Here is a 24,005-nt window from a genome sequence, read left to right as displayed (position 1 = left end):
TTGTTTTGTCAAAATCTCTGTCAGACGATCTGCGAGTTGCTGCAACATTCCAGTTGTGTTTTGAATTTTAATGGTCGAGCATCCAGAATTGTTTACTATTGAATCAAAGGTTACGCCATAAGGAAACCACATAACAATTTCACTTGACATTTATCAACATCTCCCCTCCGTGAATACCAAAACTGCTATCAATAATGTTTGTGCATGATCGTGCTGTGATATGTGCCGGAGCTGTAAAAAAACGCGACCTCTACTGACATTCACAGTCTGTCACAGTTAACACATTCTTATTCCTCTTGTGAATGTGAATGTGTGTGTGTGTGTGTGCATGCTTGTGCATGAGCATGTGTGTTTATGTGCATGTAAAGATATCCAGTGGAATATATTATGTGTCCAGTGTTTGCATGCACATACTGTGGGGTTTGTGTGTGCACACTTTAAGTTGCCATAGAGGCCAGAAGTATGGTGGCCCAGAAGTCTAGAGCAGAATGCAAAAGCCACAACACCATGGGAGCGTGTGACAACGGAATTTAGAGACAGCAGAGGGTTGACATCGGTTGCCATGGTGATGTTCACACTGTGGAGATGGTGACTGTTAATGTTCTGTCGAGCAACAGGCTATGGAAGTGTTGAGTGATTTCCCAATTAAATTTTATTTTAATGATCTGTTCTATTGATTAACCAATAATTCCAACATTGCTTCATTAATAAATACACCACTGCATGATTACTGCGTAGCACTTGGCTTTCTCGTTTGATTCTTTTTCATTATATCCTTTCCTCAAGGACTTACAAATGATGGATTTGTGGCCACGGCACACTTCGATGTCACAGTGTTTGACTACACTTGAGTTTATGTCTTTGACTGAGGGATTTCTGCCTTTAGCTGGCGTTTGGAATTTGGCGATATTTGTACCCAGAAATTTCATTGGACCTCAAAATGCAGTTAGGTGCATGGGCATTGACCTCGTCATAGTTGAATTACCACTGAGTCACTGACCGACATCTGTGTCAGCGAGCATGTAAATCATGGTGATGGTGAGAAGAGTTTTTGGTTAATGCTCATGATAGTGAGCAAATGCTGGAGGTTCTTAATGGGCTGCTAGATGATTTAATGATGGATCTTTGTTTTACAGCTCTGAGGTCAGCATGATCTCTCATTGCTATGACTTTAATCTGAATGTGTTTTAGGACCAGTGAGTATTTTCATTCTTCAAGATTAAAACTAAACAAAACCAGATGGTTGGGTTTGGGTCTATGAATACACACAAGAAGAGAGGTTAGAAAACAAATTGAGTGAGAACAAAAAAACGTAATTTGCTTCCCTGGTTTAGTTCCCTCTCCTCTCATGTTCTATAAGGCCTTATGGCAAAACTCTGTTTAGCTCAGGTTGAGTAAGTCACTGACTTCAGTTGTCAATGTTTTTTTGCTCTTTATTCTCCAGATTTCAGGCTCTTGCTATACAGTTAAGGTAGTTGCTCTCAGAGGAGAGTTCTCTTCTGATCCCTGCTGAACTTTGCCATGCTTTTATTATCCATTATGGGACTCTGGCACTGAGTCTGCAGTCGACTAATTGTTGTGTGTGTGTGTGTGTGTGTGTGTGTGTGTGTGTGTGTGTGTGCATGTTTATCCGTCCAGACCTTTTACCTGTTTCTTTCTACACTAATTGAAAAGAGCAATACTGTTAAAGTAACAGGAAACAGACCTGTGACAAATAACCCCTCAGAGTAACTGATAGAGATATTTACTCTAATATGTGATGAGGATTATTATTATTTCTTCCATTTGTTTATTTTTTTTGGTGTGTATGGAATATCTCAAATGTGCCGGTCGGAAATATATTGTGAATTTGTGATAAACAGTTCATGCTGAGATATGCTTGCTTACTGTTTTTGAAATAATGATTATAAATGTCACAGGCATAAAGCACAAATACAGGAAGGCTGTACTGGTTTATATTGACAGCTGTGTTTTGTATTTTGTCGTTTGTTTTGTAATGATTGATTGAAAGAATATATTAATTTGACCACAAGTGGTTTGCTTAACAACCAGTTGTGGCCCAAGGTAATGTTTATCCATCATAGTGTCAACCTCGAGGCTGTCCTGATGTTTCTCACGTAAATGGCACTTAAAGTTACACAGAGCGATGTAAACAATTTTTTTTTTTTGGTATGCAAAGCTAAACTATCAATTTGCCTTCTACTTAAAAACTTGAAAGGTGTGATGTTATAGATGTCATGGTAACTTCTCATATTATCATCACCAGTTCCTTTCTATATAAATATTGTACATATTGTTAGTGATGATAATACATTTGCCTTATTTGTCATGTAATGAGAAACACAATGCATCTGTCCTCAGATTAATCTTTTATTGTGTACATGCACAAACAAGCGAGAATTCGTGATGAGCGCAGGGTTATTTATACAATATGTGCACAATATGGATGAAAATATGTGGCTACACCCCCCTGTTCTGTATTGTTGCATTCATGGTGGTCTGTGCATGTCATCTTTAAATGTAAATAATGATCCAGCTTTACATGTTCAACCTATTTTCTTTACAGGCGCGCTCAACAAAACATGAATACAATTAGGGATTACATTGATCAAACTCCTAGAGCTTTTCATTTAGTAAATCATTTTTCCACTCCTTTTTTCATGCATCCCTCATTATGCGCTTTAACTATTTTCATGTTGTTGTTGTTGGTGGTAAAGGAGGCCTGTTGTGGTTGATACGCAGTTGAATGCTCAAGCAAGTTAGTGCATGTGAATGTGTCATTCTGGCATGAATAAACATTGTGAATGCCAGGAATACAGTGTCATTTGAGAGAGTTGTAAACTCATGTGTTTACTGCTTTGTTCATCCCTCTCCTTGCAGAGATCAGGTTACCACCACTGCCCTTTTCAAAGAGGCCACAAACGCCGCCCCACGCAGCAGATCGAAGGCTCCACCCAGCCTTCCATCAGAGATTAACTCTTGATCACACAGGGGGAAGTCGTATACATTTTTTCAGTGAAACAATCCTTGTCTTACAGAGAATGTCTTGGCCAGGCACAACAGATAAAAAAAGCTAGCCTATGCAGCTAAGTCTTTTTGTTGCTGCTGAGTGATTCAGATGTACAGCAGTGTAACACAAATGATTTAAAATAAATGATCATCCTAGTTCATTTTCATTCACTCAGGAATAGTTCATGTCTGTCCCACCACAGTTGACGCTCCAATATGTCATCAGTCAATCAAAACACCTGAGCCGCACCTGAGCCAATCACCTTTCTCCACCTTGGATCTATGAGCCAATCACCTTTCTCAACCTTGCATCTGCCTCATTTCCTGTGGAAAGAGGAAACACTATACAAATCATTCACATTTTGCCTCGCCAGCCACAGGAACTGAAGGATCTCACCTAGCAGTTGAAGCCCTCTCAACTAACTTTGGGGATTGCATTTGGAAACCTCTGATGCATCTGGATGTTGGTGAATGGAACCTGATTGGACATTGTAGAAGCACTGCTAATGTAGCAATGCTAACAAAGGTAATGCTAACAATCCGTGCCATGCCTCCACCATTATTCAACAGTCGTTTAGATGAACTCTGGTGAGCCATGATGATGAACATTAAGATGTGGAACTTGGTATTGCCTTTACCACGAGGAAATCTCCTGATTATTAAAGGCTCATGGAAAATGTGCCTGTTGACCTAAACAGGTCAGGCTTTTATTTTTGGAGCAATGAAGATGTCGAGCTGAAGCTGAAGGAAAAACCTTGAACACTTTTGGAACTCATCTCCAAGGAAAACCCAAAGATAGGCTGCCCCAGTCCCATGGTGTGGTAGGATCACACCGTTAGACACTCACTAGCCTTGTCCACCAGATTTCCTCAACTCTCACCAACATTATCCACACACCTTCAAACATGTCAAACACAGAAGTGTGAAGTTTATGGGAAAGCAAATTAATGGAAATCTTGGTTTTGATTTATTGACTGATTGATGGTTAATTGCTGATGAGTGATGAGCAAGAATTAACGTGCACTGTAAAATAATTAAGTATAATAACTAGTAGCAACTTGTGTATTTATAAATCTTTTTTTTCTTTTGTAAATGTTATCTTGATTAACTTCTAGTGTTTCGATACAATACCGGTAACCACAGTTCGTGTGTCTCACTGAGTCCAACCTAAACTAGCCCGACTCTCTTCATATTATTATTATTCCTAAACATTCTCAATTTATAAGTGCTACAGAAGCACAGACACTGTATGCCACTGAGCGTCCTGCCGTATTTAACTTCTGCGCCTCCCAGGGAATCCAGAGGTTAAAGCCGAAGGCCACATGAATTTACAACGGGAAAAACATGACAACATTTTTCTGATCTAATGCTCGAGAACAGTGGATGAGTGTTTCAGGACTGTGAAAACCTCCCTGCTTTTTTTTTGTTTTCCCACTTTATTTCCATGTCTAGTGTTCCTTCGGGGCCCAGTGGCCCTAAAAAAAACAGTGCCTTCGAGTGGAGCATTAGAGGATCTCAAGGTCCAGCTGGTAGTTCTGTACGGCCCCCTCTCGGTTTATTATCGTTCTTTCATCAGCACACATAAAAAAACAAAAGACAAATTGAACACACGTGTGAGGTCGTTCATCGAAGGAGAATGTAATTAATGAAAAACAGCTCTCACTTTCTTGTGTTGCATAAATTTAAGACCGTGGCTGAATTGTGAGAACAGCTGTGTATAAGAATTTAAGGATAGGGACCATGGATAAATAATGGAGCGCACCAGGGCACATATTACGTTCAACATGTGTAGGAACAGTTACATTGCTGTAATTGTTTTATAGAATAACCAAGATGTGCACTTCCTGAGCAACACACATCGTAGGCTTTAAGACAGCAAGTTATGTGACTGATGTCTCCAGCTTGACTAACGGCACTAAACATAGAACAGATTCCAGGAATGAAATCCAATTCATTTTGCAGGGCACATGCAAACATGATGTTTGCACACTGATGCAGTGAGACAAGGGACACCTCCTTTCTGGAATCGTTTGGATGGGTAGCATAATGAGGATTTGATGGCTGAATAACCTTTTTGTTCAAATTGGTTCATTGCCACATCTCCATTTTACTCTGTCACTCTTCCAGTTCTATACAATATGAATAAACTCTACACTGGTTACGTTGTATAGTAATGTTGATGATACAGTATTTTTAGCAGAAGATGTACGCACTTCACCAATAGTTTAAAAAACATGTCACAACACCTTTTGTTTGTTTGCTGTCTTGAGCATAGTTGGTTGTTCCTCATCAGCACTGGCTCTTAGTAGAAGTAGTTTAACATCCATGTATATAGGCAACATCATCTAACTAACTTCGATGATCTTATCATTACTTGAATTGTTTGTCTACCTGTTGCCAATGTCCTGATTACCTTCTGATTCCACTTTTTATTCCTTTTCTGAAAACACACACCACCTAACGTACCTGTTGTACGTACGACCAGCCGAAGCAGGAATAAAGAATAAAATCCATGATTTTAAAGACAAATAATCCCCTGATTGTATGACATCGCACTTTATTTGACTATAATTAAAAACATAAGCTCATCAGAAAATTGGCGTCGAAACAACGGGCAAGCTCACGAGCTATGTCGACAGAATCAGCATGAAACGATTGCAGAATGACAGAGCAGAGAAAATGTATAATCTTACGAGGAGTGACACACTATAGTGAAGCAAGTTCTGTTTATTTAACTTAATTAACCTTTTCATAGGTCACTGCTGAATCATTACACGATCAGAACCGAGGACAAATGTTTTCAATGCTGCTTCCCACATCTGAGCTGGATGGTTGGGATTTTGTCAGAATAGTAGGAGGCAGCCAAGGTGTGCTGTTCACATGACCCATCAAGAAGGATCAAGTCGTCAAGGGCGCAGGCCTGAATGACTGATGATGAAATATTAGCCTTTGTTATTTTACCTTCAGGTTTCAATGGCTGATGTGTTGAATGAGAGAACTTCCATCGTTCACATAAATGCTAAGGCCAGATCTTTTCCTTAAAAGGAAATAGATGAATAAATAATTCAAATTAAAAGCTTACACAGTCCCACAGTATTGTGATATTGTGAATATGCATGACAAAATGTCTTTTAACTGTACATTGTACAAAATAGAGCTGTAATGATGTTGACTTAATGCTGAAGTCCTTGCAAAAATCCCAAAGTACACTGCCTCTCTGTGAGGGACCATTCTTTCACATTCACTCTAATGATCTTGTGGCGTCTCGTGTGAAGCCAAAAAGTCATCAAAATCAGACTTCAGGCTCAGTGATCTCACTCAGTAGGTCTTCCAGTTTCTGTGTCCTCAGCACCGGCCAAGTTTTCTGTCACAGGAACAAATCTGAGTGCTTTACTAGTCTCACTATCACTCCTCCAGAAACTCAAATCACTCAATTTAAGGCACAGAAGGAGCGAGGGGAGATGAGCCAGCCTGTTATCCTCTTTGACCTTATTTCAAACTGAACATTAAAAGAATATATGTGTGTTCTGATTTTAAGGTAGGTAGGTCACAGTGCTGCATTGTTCAACTCAGGAATTGAAACAAAACAGCTCCTGTGTTTCCACCTATATATGACAAAGATAAAACCATGTCAATAACATATTGCAGCATTGTGTGCCATTAATCTGCTGATATTATAAAGCCCAATGTAATAGATACAGGCAAAAAACAATCTGCAAATAATCCACAGCTCTAGATATCAAGGATTAATGCCAAAGCAAACATACATCTTCTTGTGGGCACTGGAATTTAAGAATTTATCCGGGCCTGCAAATTTTATTGGATCCTCATCAGTAATTTAGCAAGTCTATCTACAGTATATCTGTTCTTATAGTAACCCTGAACTCAATTTGTCTAGTCTTGCCTGAATGTAATTCATCAACCTGCTGAGTGAAGAACAAGGATTAGGAAATGGATGTGTTTTATGGATTTTATGGTTTTATGGTCTGAATTTTCTTTACATTTCTATGGGCTTGGTGGTCCTGAGGTTTTGCCATAGTACATTTTTAGTGCACTGGCTGGAAATACTGGATCATATTACACAGACAGGCAGCACCGAGATTAAACTAATTTGATCAATTCTGTAAAATGGCTTATTAAAAGAAAATGAATGTAACCTGATTATAGCAGCAAAAGCAAGAAGCTAAGGAGATGAGATGCCGTCAAAAGCTACAGTTGTTCTGCACGTGTAAGTGTGTCAGATCGGATTTGGTCTAGTGTCATGACTCTGTTTTTTCCATCTGCTTCACTCAGACAGAGAACCAGACTGAAGTTTCAATACTGAATGGGAGGCAGCATGTAAACTGAACATTTAAAGGTGACGCAGAAGTGTGTTATGTTTGTATGGTATAGTCATTAACGGTGACCTGATGGTGACCCGCCTGTGTGTCAGTACAGGCTTCCTGTACTTCCTCCAGTGTGTCTGTGGACCCAACCCCTGTTGGACTTGTTACTGGTTTATTGTTCTTATAGCTCGATAGCTCGTTTCTGACACCTTTGTGTTTACGAGTGTGGATGTGTGATGTATTTAATGTGTTGGCAAAACCACAACTGAGTTCCAGCAGAAAGCCAGTGTGTGGGGCAGGTTTACACAGCTTTGACCTTTCACCTCTAGGGGTCAGCAAAGCAACACATCATGCAAGCTTAGGGCTCTGCAGAGGTCACTGTGCAAAGGCACAGACAGGGATGAGTTTGGAGGTTGAGGGTGGAAAGGTGATCACTGATGAAATGAGAATAATTCACAACAAAAAGTACTTCAAATATGTCATTTTAAGGTTTGAATTGTAACAGACTTCAGCTTGTAGCATTACTGTAAGCATTGATTTACAAAAACTTGGATGAATTACAAAATATCTGTGCCTGTATTGTGCTTAATACTTTAGCCTAATACCTCGGTGTGTGTGTGTGTGTGTGTGCGTGCGCATTCTAATTTGTTTAGTGTTTAACTAATAGTGGAAGAAGGATATTGGAGACAAGTAATCAGATATAAATAAATGTCATCATATCACTTGTTTGGCCACTGGGTGGCCTTGTTTACCCAGCATGCATCTCCATGGGGGTCTCTCTGGCAGAGTGTAGGCAAAGGAGCATCTGTGTTAAATCTATTGGGGTTTAAATAACAGTAGGCCGCCCGGAGGCCTGGTACGTAGATTCTGGACATATTTCATGCAAACATGATGAGTTAAATATTACAATCGATACAGTGAACATGAAGCACACAGTTTTGCCACCTGCTTATCTCGCCTCTGACTCGATTACCTGAACAAAGAAGGCGGTAAACCCATAGAAAATCAGTCCACATGTTTATTGTCACAATTGATGATCATTTGTGGTTTTCATGGTCAGGACATTTGTTTCCTCATTTTAGACATTTAATCGCCCCTCTGACAGTTCTGTGCTGATATGCTGATTATTGTGGCAAACTCTAAAATAGTTGACATTTTAGAGATACCGGCTTTTTAACACAACCACAATATGCTGTGAAGAAGAATTTATTAAAGGCAGTTCATTTAGGTCACAGCACCATCTGCTGGAGAGTAAAGTTCAATAACCACAGCCAAACTGAATTACACATTTTTTCATAATAATTTAATGTTTCTTGTTTTTTTTTTACAACACTTTCAGAATGTCGATAAATGACAAAGGACACAGGTTTAAAACAAACTCATATCCTATTTACTTTTTCAATTCTGAGTGTTGAAATAAAATAAAATATGAACAGTGCGTTCAGGTAAAATAATCAAAACATCAGTGTAATAAAAGCATGGTGAAATAGTGTGATTAAGCCTCATGGTAAAGTAATAGAAGACTGTTTTGATAGTCTTTCTGATGGGAATTCCAATCCTCTGGGTTTAAAAACAGACTAAATGGTTGTGGTATATTTCCCCTATGAATGCCAGTCAGTCCGCCTGATTGGCCCAGACTGAATTAGGCCTGCTGTCTTTGCTGAGCCTCTGGAGTTTCCCTCTGGCTCCACCATGAGGTTGCGATTTGTGGTTTGGACTGACATGTCTGGATAAACTGCCATGCAGTTTGGTGCAAATACAGTATGTTAGCTCATTATGATAATATCAGCTTGCTGACTAACAATTAGCTGAAACCGCTGCTTGTGTACACAGCCTCACCAAGTTGGTCCAAACCTCACAGAACCTTTCTGTTCATAATTAACACCTCGAATTATGAGAAACAAAAATCAGTTTCAGAGTTGGGTTTATTTTACAGAGAATTGCCAAGAATGACTTGTCTTGTCAATGTGGAACCAAACGCAGATACCCTGTGGTGTCCTTGTGTCTGGTGATAGCATAGAAGAAATTCACGTGGAATGGGGTGAGAGGCCAACATTCCTTACGACAGAAGTGTTGCATAGGCGTCCACTGATAAAGAGCTTATCCACTGCTGTTTCCTACACCCAGTCCCATGATCATGAGGCACAGTGTGGAAATAATAAACCTCAAGATCCTTACAGCTGCTGTGGTTTCTAGTCACGTTGGGAAGATGTTGTGGAAATGGGGGATGAAGATTTGTAAAGATTAGTGAAAAGTTAAAAAAAACTTTCTCCAGTGAATGGCACATTTACATTGACAATAAAAGTCCCAGACTATATCAAAGTACAAGTCTGTAATCACCCAGATGGTATGTTTTCTAAGTGGCTTAGCCGATAAGAAAAGATACAGGTCAGAGAGATAAGAAAATGACAAGCAATTTTGCAAAGAACTTTAATATAGTAGAAAACAAATCTTTATTCTTTTGCATACTCTTACCTGTTGAAGCATGAATGTGAAACAAAAATATTAAGGCCTTTTAGGCATTGTCTGTAAAGCTTTCTACTAAGGTATTTAATTTAATTGAGCAGTTGTTATACAGTGTAAAGGAAAAGTTTTGTATGACTTATAATAGTTGCTTTCTTATAAAAGAACACTACTTTAGACATTTGGAGCTTCATGTTATAGGTAAAGGTTTTCAGATTTTTACAGTTCCCATATTTGATTATGATGAAGGGACATGGTTCCCATTGCAGCGTCCTGGCTCATATTATTTGTGTCTTTGCTAGTTGTTGATTTAGATTAGGATTCTTTACAGTAAGAAGAAATAGAGATTACTTCCAACCTTACCATCTTTGTTTTGGGGGAAAAAGCTTAGTTGGGCTTTGAAGCTGCAAAAATTTATTGTCTCTTTTTCTCTAATCTGAATTAGCTGCATTATCTTGGCTCCTCATTACCTTTGATAGAATGTGCTGTCCTCATAAAGAACACTACCTTATAACCGTAAAAGGTCGATACCTGATTCAATACTTTTGTTCCAGTCCTTGGCCAAATACTGCCCACAGTCCCACAAGGTACATTTATACAGACTTTATTGGAATACCAGCTCAAAGGATAAATTGCTCATCTTTCAGTTGCGTACTGTACATAATGAAAGCATTGGCACTTAAGGGAAAACCATGCAACACTTTGCTTTGGGGATAAACAAGCTTCTGTCATCCACACTTACTTTGTGGTTTGAAACCCCCCTTGATACAATACATTGAACAAACAACAAAGTTTAAGTGAATTCATCAAAATAGTAACTGATCAAGGTTGTGTTGGTTCATCAAAGTGAGAAATAACATTGTGTGGGAACATTATAAACCCAATAGATGTGGTCAACATTGTGATTTTTTTAATGACTAATCACGGTAACTTTAAATTTCAAACTTTAGTTTAATGCATTCAACATGTAAGCCATTGTTCTTTGTTCAGCAGTTGGCAAATGTATTTGTTATATATTAATTATTCATCATGATATGATACATTTATATCTCAGTTAGTGTAGTATTTCATTGGTTACTCAGCGGTGCACATTTGGTAGGACAATGGCATAAAACATTTGTGACGTTCAAGCACAGACATCAGAACATGTACCATGTTGAGATGCACCATTGCACAGTGACAGGACCTGGACCAACAACAAGGCGGCATCTCACCAGGCTCAGAATTACAAATGGATGTTTAACCATAGAGGATTGTTTCACATAAATACAGTGTGCTCTGCAGGTTTATAGTCACGTTGTTTAGCTGAATGGACGTGGGAAAGAAAACAATTCTATTCCATCCCCCTATTGTGGCTTGCATAATCTGGCAACCACACTGTTTCTTGACAGCATGAGAATAAGACTCACACTTTAATATTTGGGTGGTTTTGATAAACACACATTATTCTGAACAAACATTTCTGACAATCTCTTTAGAGATCTTACTTGACACGAGTGGAATCAATACATATCCATGGCTATCAGGGCAGTTGCATCAGACATTGTCCTGTGCCCACAGGATGTTCCCCTCCTCTGGTTTTGCTGTTCTCACAATGATATTCTGAACCTGGTTGATTGAATCTGAATGAAGGCTCTTTAAAAAATCCCCTGGATTTCCTCTATGGACAAATCAAGGTTTTTTCAGGAAGCTACAAGTTAATTTAAGACTGATAGACATCAAACTCTATATGGGGCAATTATGGTTAAAAAAAGTTTGCGTTATTATGAAGGACAAGTCTAGAAGTAATTAGTTTGAATAGAACTTCTGTGCTGGCCGGGTGCTGTGTTTAGGTCTTTGCTTTCCTGTCAATATTGAACTATTCGCTGTGAACACGGTGCTGGACTTCAGGTGCTGTGCTTTACTTTGGTGGGAAGTGTTTATGCATGTTTTGGAACTGTCTGTACTGGAAGCAAGCTCAGTATGTATCCAACGTTCCCTTTGCAATAGAGCAGTGTGTAGAAGCCTTGTTTTATTCCTTCTTACTAGTTGGGATTGCCGTGCCTGCTGCTGCACTGCTCACTCTCCTCCAAATCTGTGCTGTGCCGATCTTTTGATATGCTTTTATATTTGTGTGGGGTATGTGAGGTCAGAATTTAGATGACAAATATTGACTCTCTACATATTGTTAATTCAATTAATAATACATTTGCAGGTTAATGAAAAAATGAGCTGTACACTGATGTTATGATTCTCTGTTTACATTCCAGGCGATCAAGAGAAAAAATGATGACATTTAGCATAGCATCCTGTCAGTGGAGCATGTGTCGAACTACTGGCAGTCAAACTAACACCGTTAAAGAGTTTGAAAACACATCAGAGAATGTGGATTTTTTTTACATACATACTTTGAAGAAATAATATAGAAATTAAAGGATTATTAACCAGTGCATTGTATGATACTGATGTCCAGTTGGCTGATGCACCAAAGCCTGTTTCTTAATTATTTTTTCAAATGTTCCTTCGCTCATCTCATCTTAAACTCAGCATAGTGTGAAACCACTTGTCACGCAGCTCATCCACTTTGCCTCAGCGGGGCCTTTGAAAATTACAGCTCATACTCCTCATTGACAGTGAAGCTCTGGATTACGTTCCTTAATCATAAGATTTAATTTGCCTCTGTAGATGTGTTGAACTCGAGAATGTGCACGCACAGCTGAATACTACATTCATGCATGTGAGCTTTCACAGCCTTACTCAGGAACACACACACACACACACACACACACACACACACACACACACACTATGTATCAACACATATTCAAACACGCTCACACTTCAGTACTCAAACTTGAGTCTTCAGACATTTTCACATCTGCTTGAGCTTCCCCCTCACCCAGCAGGGTGCTGGGCAGCCACGTGGCCCAGCACTGCACAGCATGGCTCTACGTAGATGAAGACAACATCCCCACCCACGCACCTTATGACAGCCGTCCTCCCCACTTACGAAACGCAACGAGAGGAAGAGAGCTCCATGAAAGATTCACTAACCAACTGAGGTGGTCTCCCTTAGAAGCTGAGTGGAAGGCCGGTGGTTAGAGGCGAAAAAAGGAGGGAGGGAATTCCAGAGAGTGTCTGAAGTGTGATTCTGTATTCAGAGAAGAGATTAAGTATTCCACTGCTCAGCAGTGATCAGACTCACAGAGGCTTTCACCGAGCCTCCATCACACGCTGGAGCCTGCAGATGGCATCTCGCTAGAGAGTTGGGTGGAGGGAGACACTTGCCTGCTACTAAACACCAGCCAATTACAAGTTCCAGCCTGACGGGGAAAAAGTTTGAAAAGAAGCATAGCACAGAGTCACATGGAGGGCATGCTTTTTCTTTTTTTATTATTATTATTATAACACACGGTTACACTACTTTCCAACCAGAGAATGAAAAATGCCACTGAGAGCGCCCTAACCTTGATGAAGCCTTTTAGTTTTAATCCGTTAATTGTTCTTTAATTCCGGGCCTTTGATTTGAGGTCTGCTTCTCTCTGGTCCGGGCTGCATTTCACTCACATGCAACCCACTTCTCCTCTCTCATTTTTGACAGCATGAAATGGCTCTGAGGGGAAGTTCCGGATCAATTACAGTAAATACCAGCGAAGGCACTGATTTCTTGAACGTGTCCTACGAGAAAAGTGCATGTGTGTACATTTGTTTGACTCTGACAACTGAATTGTCAGTAATGACCATATCTTTAACTGCCCCTGAGACTTTAAGATCATAAGTCATAAAAATAAAAATGGACTCTATGGCCTCACGCCTGTGTGGACCTGTTTGACTGCTCCCCGCACAGCAGTGTTGTGCCTCTTGCGTGACGAAGTGGCCACATAGGACTCCTCTCGTTCCAAAACATGACCACGAGTGCACGAGAGAGTCACATTGCGTCGACAGTTGAGCCTGCCAAGAACCAGGACTCATCTGGCTCCGTCACCTACAATATTATTAGCTTGTGCTGCCTTGCAACCGTCCCTGTTTGTTAGCAAACACCAGAAGCGCGCCGGTAGCAGAGGTTTGTGTCGTTCTGTGGCGACTTGGGCTGATGCGTCATGGAGCGCACACAAGCTGCAAGCATGCGGAGTGACACTTGCGTACGAAATCACTACGCGGTCTAATGCTATTCCTTACCTCCGTCTCTATTTCTCACTGGGGTTCATTTGTGCACCCCCTTGCATCGTGGCGCAAAGTTTCGTCGCGCATCCCGCCGGAGCCGTGGACGTTTGCGGAGCACCTGAGGAATTTGCGGCGCGGGCCGAGGTGGGACGGGTTCCGCCTCGTGAGCGCAGCGCAGCGCGTGCGCGCTCCAGTCTCCATGTCTCCGACACTCCAATTAATGCCGAGGCTCCGCGGGAGCGACATGCACAACGGCACGCGCGCGAGCAGCAGAGAAAACGGCCAAGAACATGCACGCCGATAACCATCAAATGACACCGGACACGTGCGGTCACATTTAGCTGGTGTGGATCCAAAATTAATTCCCGAGCTTAAGCCGCGTCGCGCGCCGGAGCGCAGCCGACAGCCCGTTCGCGTTCGCACCCTGCAGTCAGCCGCCGGGGACGCACGTTGGAAGATGAGGTTGGGAAGCATCGTTTTCTCCGTCGCCCTCTGCTCGTTTGCCGCGTACTACGTCTACGAGCCCATTCCCGAGGAGATAGAGGAGAGATGGAAACTCATGCTGACCAACTCCTTCTTCAGAAGTCTCAGCCACCTGGTAAGGAAAACAGAAAACGGCCAACAGCGCAGAAATCTTGCACCACTGGCTGGACATCAAGTCTGCGTGCCCTGAAAGTTACTTTAGAAATAAATCCATATGGGATAAGCTTCCCAGCAGCCCACTGTGGGTATATGTGCACGTATCTCTGTAATGCCTATAGGTAATTGAGCCTTATGTTAAGAAGAACAATATGCAAGTTGTCTTGCTTTTGATTTGGTTCTCTCAGAGATACCACAGTCCAAACGTTTATTTTGCTGATGTGGATATACATGCTGGTTACACCAGATTATATCAGATGCTAATCCATGTGTTGTATAGTCCTGCTCACCTGCTCTAATAATAGACCCTATTAAGGGAAGTGGACTCTGTTTATGACCGTTAGACTCCTGCGGGTTACTGAGCCTATTGTGGTGCAGTTGATACCCTCTCTATATATAAAGTGTCAAACATAGTTTTTATATATATATACATATATATATACAGGTAGTCCGCAGGTGGTTGTAACGTTATTACAACATTTAATAGAAGCATTATTTTGCCACATCTCTGACACTATAAAAAAAATGTATATAATCAATTCACTGACTGGTCTAGAGAGGTGTTACAGTTTTATGAATAACAAAAAGGAATCAAGAAATGAATCAAGAAATATTTATAATTTGTAAAATACATTATTTTTTTGTGTTGTATAAGTGGAGAGTATAAGTTTGAAATACAAAATTTTTGCACAAAAAATAATGAACAATATTATAAAGTAAGAGATTCTATCGATATTATTTTATAACATCTAAAACATCCAAATGCATCACCGATTCAAACCTTTTAATTGAGTCAGCATCTTATATAACCAGGCAGGCAGGCAGGCAGACAGACGTCCTTTATTATAACTGACTGAATACGTGTTTTAATCAGATGTAAGTCTTGGAGAATATAGACACTGATCGCAATTGACAGGTACACCGATTAGCCCCAATGTCAGTTTCTTTAACTCGATATGTTGTTGTAACGGGGGGGGGGGGGTGGTGGTGGGATGGTCAGATGATCAGCAGGCTCTGTGGGGTGATCCACCACCCGCGGACCTGTGAAAGGTTCATGAGTGTATAAGACTCAATGATGCTCATGCGGATCAAAGGCCAGCCAGTGTGGTCTCATGTCACAGAGGAGAGCTAGCACAAATTGCTGAAAAAAACAAACATTGATTTGATAGAAACACACAGTGCATCACATCTTGCTGCATAAGGGACTGCAGACCAGTCCGAGTTCCCTGTTCTGTCCGCCGACCTCTGCCAAAAGCATCTGTGGGCACTGAACTGAACCACGGGGCAATTTATAAGTTGGCCTGGGTATAATTAATCACGTTTTCTTTTACCTACCGCAGCAGGATGCACTGTGAAGGGGAGGCTGTATGATGCTGTGGTTAATGTCCTGCTGGGAAACCTTGCCTGCCAACATGTGCTCGGGGGAAAAAAAAAAAGAAGTCTGTAGTGGGATGTGCTGGAAAAACAAGTCTGAACCATGGAGGTCGTACCTTGCAATTTACAGGACTTAAAGGATCTGATGCGAAAGAAGTCTTGGTGCCGGATACCACAGGGCACCTTCAGAGGTCTTGCAGAGTCCACGCCTCGATGGTTCAGAGCTGTTCTGGCAGCACGAGGGGGACTTGCACAATATCAGGCAGATGGTTGTAATGTTGTGCCTGCATGATCAGTACATTCGTTCTTCTTTGTTTTAAACCAAATATCCAGTATTTTTTTACATAAGGTTCAATTTTGAATAGAGTATATTTTTACTGTAACCTCTTTTATTGGACCCTTTCTATTTTTATTTCAGCAAACGAACATTTTGCTCGTTGAAGCAAAGAGTAGTAGAGTGCTTCAGTAGCTCCCCCCCCCCTTTTTTTGTCCGACTGATACGAGTGCCTGATGGTACATCATCAGTGGATGACTAGGAGTACTATGTGGCCACAGTGGAAGTGCATCAGCTGATCAGCCTCACGCCAGCCACTGACTATTTACCTCATCAGGCGTAATGCACTCGCGCCAAGTTTTTTTATCATATTGTTTCTTTTATTACTTATGAAAGAGTTATGACGTCCAAAAACTAATAACTCAAGGGGCTGTTGACGTGTTACCAGACAAGATTCACATGACTGTATAGTCTCCCTGTGTCCCTCTGTAACGTGGCCACAAAGATTAGCATCTTAAGAGTTTCTGTCGACTATTATGAGCTTTGGTCAAGGTGATTCTTTACATAGGATAAACCATCTCACAATAACTTAATTATACTGTACATGAGGCGACAGTAATAGCTTTTGGGGCCAGTTGCACCAACTGGTCTTTAGTAAGACTGGCCTTAACCGCTCTTTATTAGGGCCGGCCTTTAAAATATACCAAACATCAGTTGCACCAACATAAGAACATAAGACTGTAGTCTAAGCTCCTCCTATTCTTAGCAAGAAAGTGAGATGGTGCAAAGGGTCCTCACTGTGAGGTCATATTTAAAACACCATGTTACGACTGACTTAGCTGAAGACCAGGGGTAAAACCAGTTGGTGCAACCGTCCCAGATTTGATGAACAATGAGGAATTATATAACATGTCTGTCTACCGTATATAACCTACTGTCTCTGTGCTTCTCTTTCCAGGCAGACCTCAGTGAATTACTCGGTCTGAAGGACTACATGGGGGTCATGTACTTCATTACTCTGGCTGAGAGAGTCGTACCTTTGTCTGATGAGCACGTCAAGGTGACAGAGGAAACGTTCGACGGAGTGGAGGTGGTGCTCTACCAGCCAAAGCAGCCGGGTGGTGAAACTGAGCTCAGGAGAGCTGTCATATACCTGCACGGCGGAGGATGGTGCCTTGGCAGCTCCCGTAAGTCGATGGGTTGGCCTGTCTGTCTCCTTGATCACGGATAATTATGAAGTGGTGACTTCTAAGAATGAATAAAAGATGGATGTGTGGGTAATACATGTTCTCGTGATGTGTTCATGACACGGTCATCCCACTTTTACTCAAGAGAAAGCATTTGGAAAGTTCGGCCTTTGATTGATGTTACAAGTGATGGCTGTAATGGCAGGTTCATAAATAATAAGCAAAGCACCAAACGCAAAAAACCCCACAAAGCTTTTATGGTTCCCCTTAGAAATAAGGCACCGTCTGTTGGAGCGGTGGGGACCTCAGAGGGTGGTTACTCCTGCCAAAACCTAAAGACGTGACATGCAGTTTGACACGTGTCATGCTTCTCTCGCAATCTGTTGACTGGCTGTAACTATTACAATAACATGGATCCTGCCAAGACGTGCCGCTAGACAGGTTAATCTCTTGTTGCTTCAGTGTTACCTTCATCTACGGTGATGTTTGACGTCAATGGATGGATGTCAGTTATTTTGGTGGTCCGATGTGCTTTTGCAATCTCTGTTCCAATCTGTCTGTCCTCTCTGTCCATGCAGGGATGAGTCCATATGATCTCCTGGCCAGAAAAACAGTCACTGAGCTCGATGCAGTTGTTCTTTCCGTGGAGTAAGTATTTCATATTTTCATGTCAGCTATGGGCAGATAGTAAAGTGCACAAACTACAGCAACTGCAATGGATGGGCACATTTAATTTTTAAAGCTACCAAAGTCATGATTTATTTGTGTTGTTGATGGATAAAAATACACTTTCCCATCTACACTTTGCCTCACACACAGTTTTCTTTTGTCATGTTTGCCTGTCCTCCCTCATTAGTCACTGGCTGGAAGGGAAGTGAGAATGCATTAGAATGAAGCAAACAGGTTTTCATTGCTGCACTACACTGTTGTTTTTGGCACAACCGGCTCTACCTCCGTCCCCCAGTGCTGCAACTCGATTTTGCCAGCAGTCTCTCTATCCTCTAATGCACTACCCACAGTTTCTCAGCTTTATCGGTGAACAGTTATGTGAATACCAGTACAAAGTCATACTTTATTTTTTGTGTGTATGAAGCGCTTGTGTTTGTTGATACTGTATTTGGCGGTGCGCGGTAGAGTGGCTCTGTGTATGGCGATTTTGTGGGGTTATACATGGCCTTATCGGCCTCATCCAAATTCCTGTGTGCAATTTGTTAAAGGTTCCATGAGTAATTCCAGTAGTTTACAAGCTTACTGTAGAGTCAGCCATGTGTAACATCCAGCTCATACACTGAAACATTTGTAGAGATGACAACAATAGGTCACAGATCACTGCAAGAAGAATATACAGACACACACATACATACATATATATATATATATATATGTGTGTATGTATATATATATATATATGTGTGTGTGTATGTATATATATATATATATATGTGTATATATATATATATATATATGTATGTATGTATGTATGTATGTATGTGTGTGTTTAAAAAAAAATAGATCTTTAAATAAACATGTCACTTGAATGAATTTACTTTTCGTAACAAACTTCTTTTATAAATAAGCAAGAAAGTTGCCAATGGTCAGAAGTACATTTTGTTAACGCAGCCTTCCCACTATGATTTATACTTATTACGTATTTATCCTATCTTTTCCACCTGTTATTGCCTTGAAAATGAAAATGTCAACATATTTTCTTTTTCTGGCTCTTCCATATTCATATATGTTCTGGATTTAATGAGCACTTTTTCTATTTTTAAAGGTACCGCCTCGCCCCTGCTCACCACTTCCCTGTCCCGTATGAGGATGTATACCGAGTGGTCAAACATTTCCTCCAGAAGGGGGTGCTGGTCCAGTACTCTGTGGACCCAGGACGTATTGCTGTGTCTGGGGATAGTGCTGGGGGAAACCTGGCAGCTGCAGTCTCTCAACAGGTTCTGATCCTTTTCTTTTCTTTTTTATCTCTCGCTTAATTTTTCCTGGTATGTATAGAAAAAAAAACCTGTATGAAGAGATTACATGAGATAAGATTAATGAGCCGGTTTATGGAAAATAGTATTGAACACAAAAAGTTCAGTACTGGGACTGAGGTTACCAGTTATTTTTTTATAGTCTGTCATGTATGACTTTTTCTTATCTCAACTATGTAACTATGTTCATTTTAAGCAAATATATCACAAATACCTGTACAATGAGTAGAACAGGCAAAGGATGTGATAATTATCTGATCGCCAAAGTTTAAGTTACTGGCAGTACCAAGTGTCCAATCCACAGTAAACACACACTCACAAGAACTTGTGTATTTTGTGATTTTTTTCACCGGAAAGTCGTGAGATAGAGAAAATAAAAACCATGCCATGGGCAACAGGTCCCTGAGCAGATAAACTGAGGTTGGAAACACTAAGCCCTACCATAGCAGGAAGTTGAGCTCACTGAAGACAATCTCTTTGGAATTTAATTTTGTTATTTAAACTTACTTCTTACTTAAGTTTAGTTTGTGGGTTGGTTTCCTGATGCTATTCCTGCTTTACACACAATACAGGCACTTATATAATACAGGACAACAAGACTACATTTTGTTGTATACAAGTATAATGACAATAAGGTTGACTTGAAAACAACACTTGTACACACAGAATGCATGCATCGCAATGATTTTGCTTCTGTGCACGCTTCACTTTTTTCATGCATGTTTGCACTGAGCCAGGATTGGCCAATTTACCTCTAGTAGAGCTGGCAATATAAAGACAACAATCTCCCAACTCTTCCAAAGCTTTCCTCCAGCAACCACGATGTCTGCCTAAAGAGCCAACAATGGCTCTGCATGACTTTTCTGCTCGTGCCCATGTTTGATCGTCATGTTGGCCCTGCACCAGGTGCCCATGGCCGCCATTGGTATTCCATGCCAGCCATGGGCACCTGGTGTGAGCCAACAGCGAAGACAAAGTCCTCTTTCCCCTGTATCACAGCTAATATAGAGAATAGGTCATGGGAATGATGACATGATGACAAATGAGATGAGGCACAGGGAGACGGGTATCTCCTAGCTCTGTACTGTCCAAAAAACATTCCTGATCTAGCGGATGGTTTGATGAGGGGACTGTTGGGCCTTGGCTGAGTGTCTTCATTGTCGTTGGTTTGTTTGATTGTCTGTCTGTCAGCGGGATAACCCCATGAAATTTTGTTGACGGGTGGAGCATGACCCAGGGAAAAAACAAATTACATTTTGGAGTGTATCCACATAAATGGGTGGATCCGGGACATTTTTCACATCTTCTTAAACAAAGAAAGATAGGGCGTGAGTCTTGGCATAGGCATGCACTCTCTGAGCGCACTTCTAGTTTTGGCATGAAACTCTACTTCTCTCACTATATCCATGAGGACAGCCTGATTCAGGTCTTTTGGGGTCATACAGACAGTTGCTGTGTATCACCATAGTTCCTGGCAGCTCAGTGAAGAGAAAGACAAATAGAGGCTGATACTGAGGCTGATGCAATTCTTCCTGTAAACAATCATGACAGGTACATTTGATCTCATGCTGTTTAATTTATAAAAAACGTTAAGCCCATGTTTAATCTGAAGGAGAACTAGTCTTTGAACACAGTCTGATCTCTCTCTGTCTCTTCACAGTTACAAAAAGAGCCTGGACAGCAGATTCAGTTGAAGGCCCAAGCACTCATCTACCCAGTGCTGCAGGCTCTGGACCTGAACACTCCTTCATATCAGCAGAATCAGGACATGCCCATCCTGCCCCGCACCCTCATGGTGCGTTTCTGGAGTGAGTACTTCACCAGCGACAAGGCCCTTTTCAGAGCCATGATGGCTAACACCCACAACAACCCGGAGTCTTCCAGCCTGCTGAAGTTTGTCAACTGGAGCGCGTTTCTGCCAGAAACATATCGTAGAGAATACAACTACAGTGCTCCTGCGGTGGTGAAGGGAGTTGGAGGGGCGGCAGTTGAGATGGATGGACCATCTCGATCTTTAGCTGACCCGAGGGCGTCACCCCTGCTGGTTCCAGACACAGCCTTACGCTCTCTGCCCAAGGCCTACATCATAACATGTGAGTATGATGTTCTCCGAGATGATGGCATCATGTATGCCACACGGCTCCGTGCTGCTGGTGTCGAGGTGTCACATGAACACTACGACACAGGATTTCACGGAGCGCTGATGTTCACCGTGTGGCCAACTGACTTCCTGATTGCTCGTCGTATGACAGACAACTACATGAAATGGCTCGAGGAAAACTTGTAAAAACTCTTGACTGTCATAATCCATTCCAGTTTTTTTCGCCACGGTGCACCAATGTTTTGTTAGGTACAAATTTCCCCCATCTGGTGTTTAACTTTATGTTGTTACTTTCTTTCTCCAGGGTCATGCTCATTTATTTTCCCACTTTCCCATGCATTTCCCCACATTAGATATCAGGTCGAGAAACAGGACTTTGAAAGAATATTTCAGATTTGTTCACATATGGTAGCTTGAGTGGAACACATTGCATCATCACTCTTGCCACCCTGTAATATCCCAAAAGTTAATGTATAGTATTGAATTTTATTTATTTTTTTAGCTTGCTTTCTGGCCATGCGTGGTGCTGTTCATTCTTGTTTGCTCTTGCAGGACCCGCTATCTGTGCACTGCATCAATACCAATCATATTTGTTAGTAATTCATACCACTGGAGGTTTTAAGAATCAGGATCAATCTTGGCAAAAGCTTAACAGGGTTTTCACAACAACAAAAGAAATTCAGTTTGGCTGAAATAATCAGTTAACACTGAGCACAGCTGGAAACTGAGACCTGAGAGTGTTATGATGTATTTGCAAAGCCATGTAAAGGTTTCTGGCATTCCGTCAAACATTGACAAGTGGTGTTCTCTTAAATACAGCAACACTTTTCCTAAGAGTACTTTTAGCAACTACACAAACGTTGCACAGAGCTCATATGTGCTGGTATACTGACACATTTTATTTGCAGAGTGAATGGCATCTTAATTAGCAAAACATGTTCTTTCATCTAGTCTCATTTCCAAAATAAAAAAAAGTTTTTTGCCTGTTTCCATTATAAAAGCTGCACATCAGGGCTGCACACAAAGAACTTGGATTAGCCACATTCCACACAAAGTATTGGTGGTTATATAAGTTAATTATTAGTAAGGGATGATGCTGTAACAACCTCAGAACATGCTTCACATCATGCATACACACATTTTTGTGATTGAGCTAAGCTCAGTGATGCATGGCCCACAGAAGGATAATGTCTAGGAATAACTCCCTATAATACCCCCCCCCCCCCCCCCCCCATTTAAAAAGAAGAATAAATCTAATTTGAACCATGAATATGACCTTCAACATACTAATAATAAATATGCTAGAAACGACTTTGGTTCCTGTTAGAGGAAGTTGCCAGACAGGTCGGTCAAGTTTATAAATGGCTGGCATAAAGATGCATGTCTCCGATCTATGTAAGTGTGACTGCAGTTTTTTTTTGTCATCGGACAATTTTTTTGTCCCTGATGTCCACATATGTCTTAACACCATGCACTTGTCTCCCCGTTTTTATCTTTATGCCTGTGGGTGACATCATCCTGTGACTTCTCTGCTCATGAACTGGCTATCTAAAAGATAACAAGAGATAAAGGTTAAAATAAGCTGGCAACAGCTGGCAGTATCAGCTTTTAGGCATGTCTTTGTTTCTTTTTTTTTACACTATCTCATTTAGAAAAAAATAATAAACAACCACATGATATATGTAACATTTCAAACAAGTCAGAGCTTTACAGAGAAACTTGGCTCTTGCTTAAGCACTGCTACATTTTCAATTGTAAATACGACTCTGTCTTTTATTGTTTTGGATTCCCCACTTGTAGAGTGTATGATTAGAATTTTTAAATGTTAATGTTATCTGACAATAAATTAACTTGACCTTTCACCACTGATTAATTCTACTTTGTGCGCATCCTCAACTTCTGTGTAAAAAAGAGAAACAACCTGGAATTAAAAGAGAAGAAGCACAGAAGTCTTTTGTCCATTAGACACAGTGAAAGGGAAGTAAGAATGACGGGCTGAGAAACATATACTCTATAGACTGACTCGGACAAACCAAATCCTCTTGGCGCTACATTGGCGAAGCATCCCCTGTTGGATCTGTGAGTCGTTCGTATAGCTGAGGTAAAGTTAATCTGCAAACGTTCTGCAGACATGTCCACAAATCCACCAATATGCACACCTACACACCTTCTAACCAAGAGGTTGGGGGAAAAAAACAAACATGCTGCTGGTTTTCTCTAGATAGTAGAGAGGATGATGCATGAGTGTGAACCAACCACTTACACATAAGTACGATTGAAATTGATCAACATTGTTCATTAGGACAGAAACCAAACAACTCCTGGGTGTAGAGCGGATTATTCATGCACTACACTGTGGTGGTCATATTCTGTTGTGTACTGGCCTCGTCTGCAGGTGTGCATGCATGTACTTTATGCATTTATTTTTCCCTAAGTATGTTAAAAGGAATGGCTGTTCTGAAATCCCCTCAAAGCTATGGAGTGCTAATAAAAGTAACGTGAAATGGA

The 24,005-nt window shown here is 40.9% G+C and overlaps 1 protein-coding gene across 4 annotated transcripts; it reads left to right on the top strand.

The window, feature by feature from the left end:
• Window positions 1–331: 331 nt before the first annotated feature.
• aadac (arylacetamide deacetylase) lies at window positions 332–24,005 on the top strand. Of its 4 annotated transcripts, none has more exons than XM_035623424.2 (5): window positions 332–3,535; window positions 17,186–17,414; window positions 17,993–18,062; window positions 19,189–19,360; window positions 21,057–24,005. In XM_035623424.2, the coding sequence occupies exons 1-5, from the start codon at window positions 3,461–3,463 to the stop codon at window positions 21,681–21,683; spliced, it is 1,173 nt and encodes a 390-aa protein (XP_035479317.2). In that variant the 5' UTR covers window positions 332–3,460; the 3' UTR covers window positions 21,684–24,005. The 4 variants fall into 4 exon arrangements, with proteins under 4 accessions (XP_035479317.2, XP_035479318.1, XP_035479316.2 ...); XM_035623425.2 differs by lacking the exon at window positions 332–3,535 and adding an exon at window positions 3,545–3,825; XM_035623423.2 differs by lacking the exon at window positions 332–3,535 and adding an exon at window positions 3,545–3,830.

Source organism: Scophthalmus maximus, chromosome 11, assembly GCF_022379125.1.
Source record: "Scophthalmus maximus strain ysfricsl-2021 chromosome 11, ASM2237912v1, whole genome shotgun sequence".
NCBI classification, from domain to species: Eukaryota; Metazoa; Chordata; class Actinopteri; order Pleuronectiformes; family Scophthalmidae; genus Scophthalmus; species Scophthalmus maximus.
This window is presented reverse-complemented; position numbering and strand designations above follow the sequence as displayed.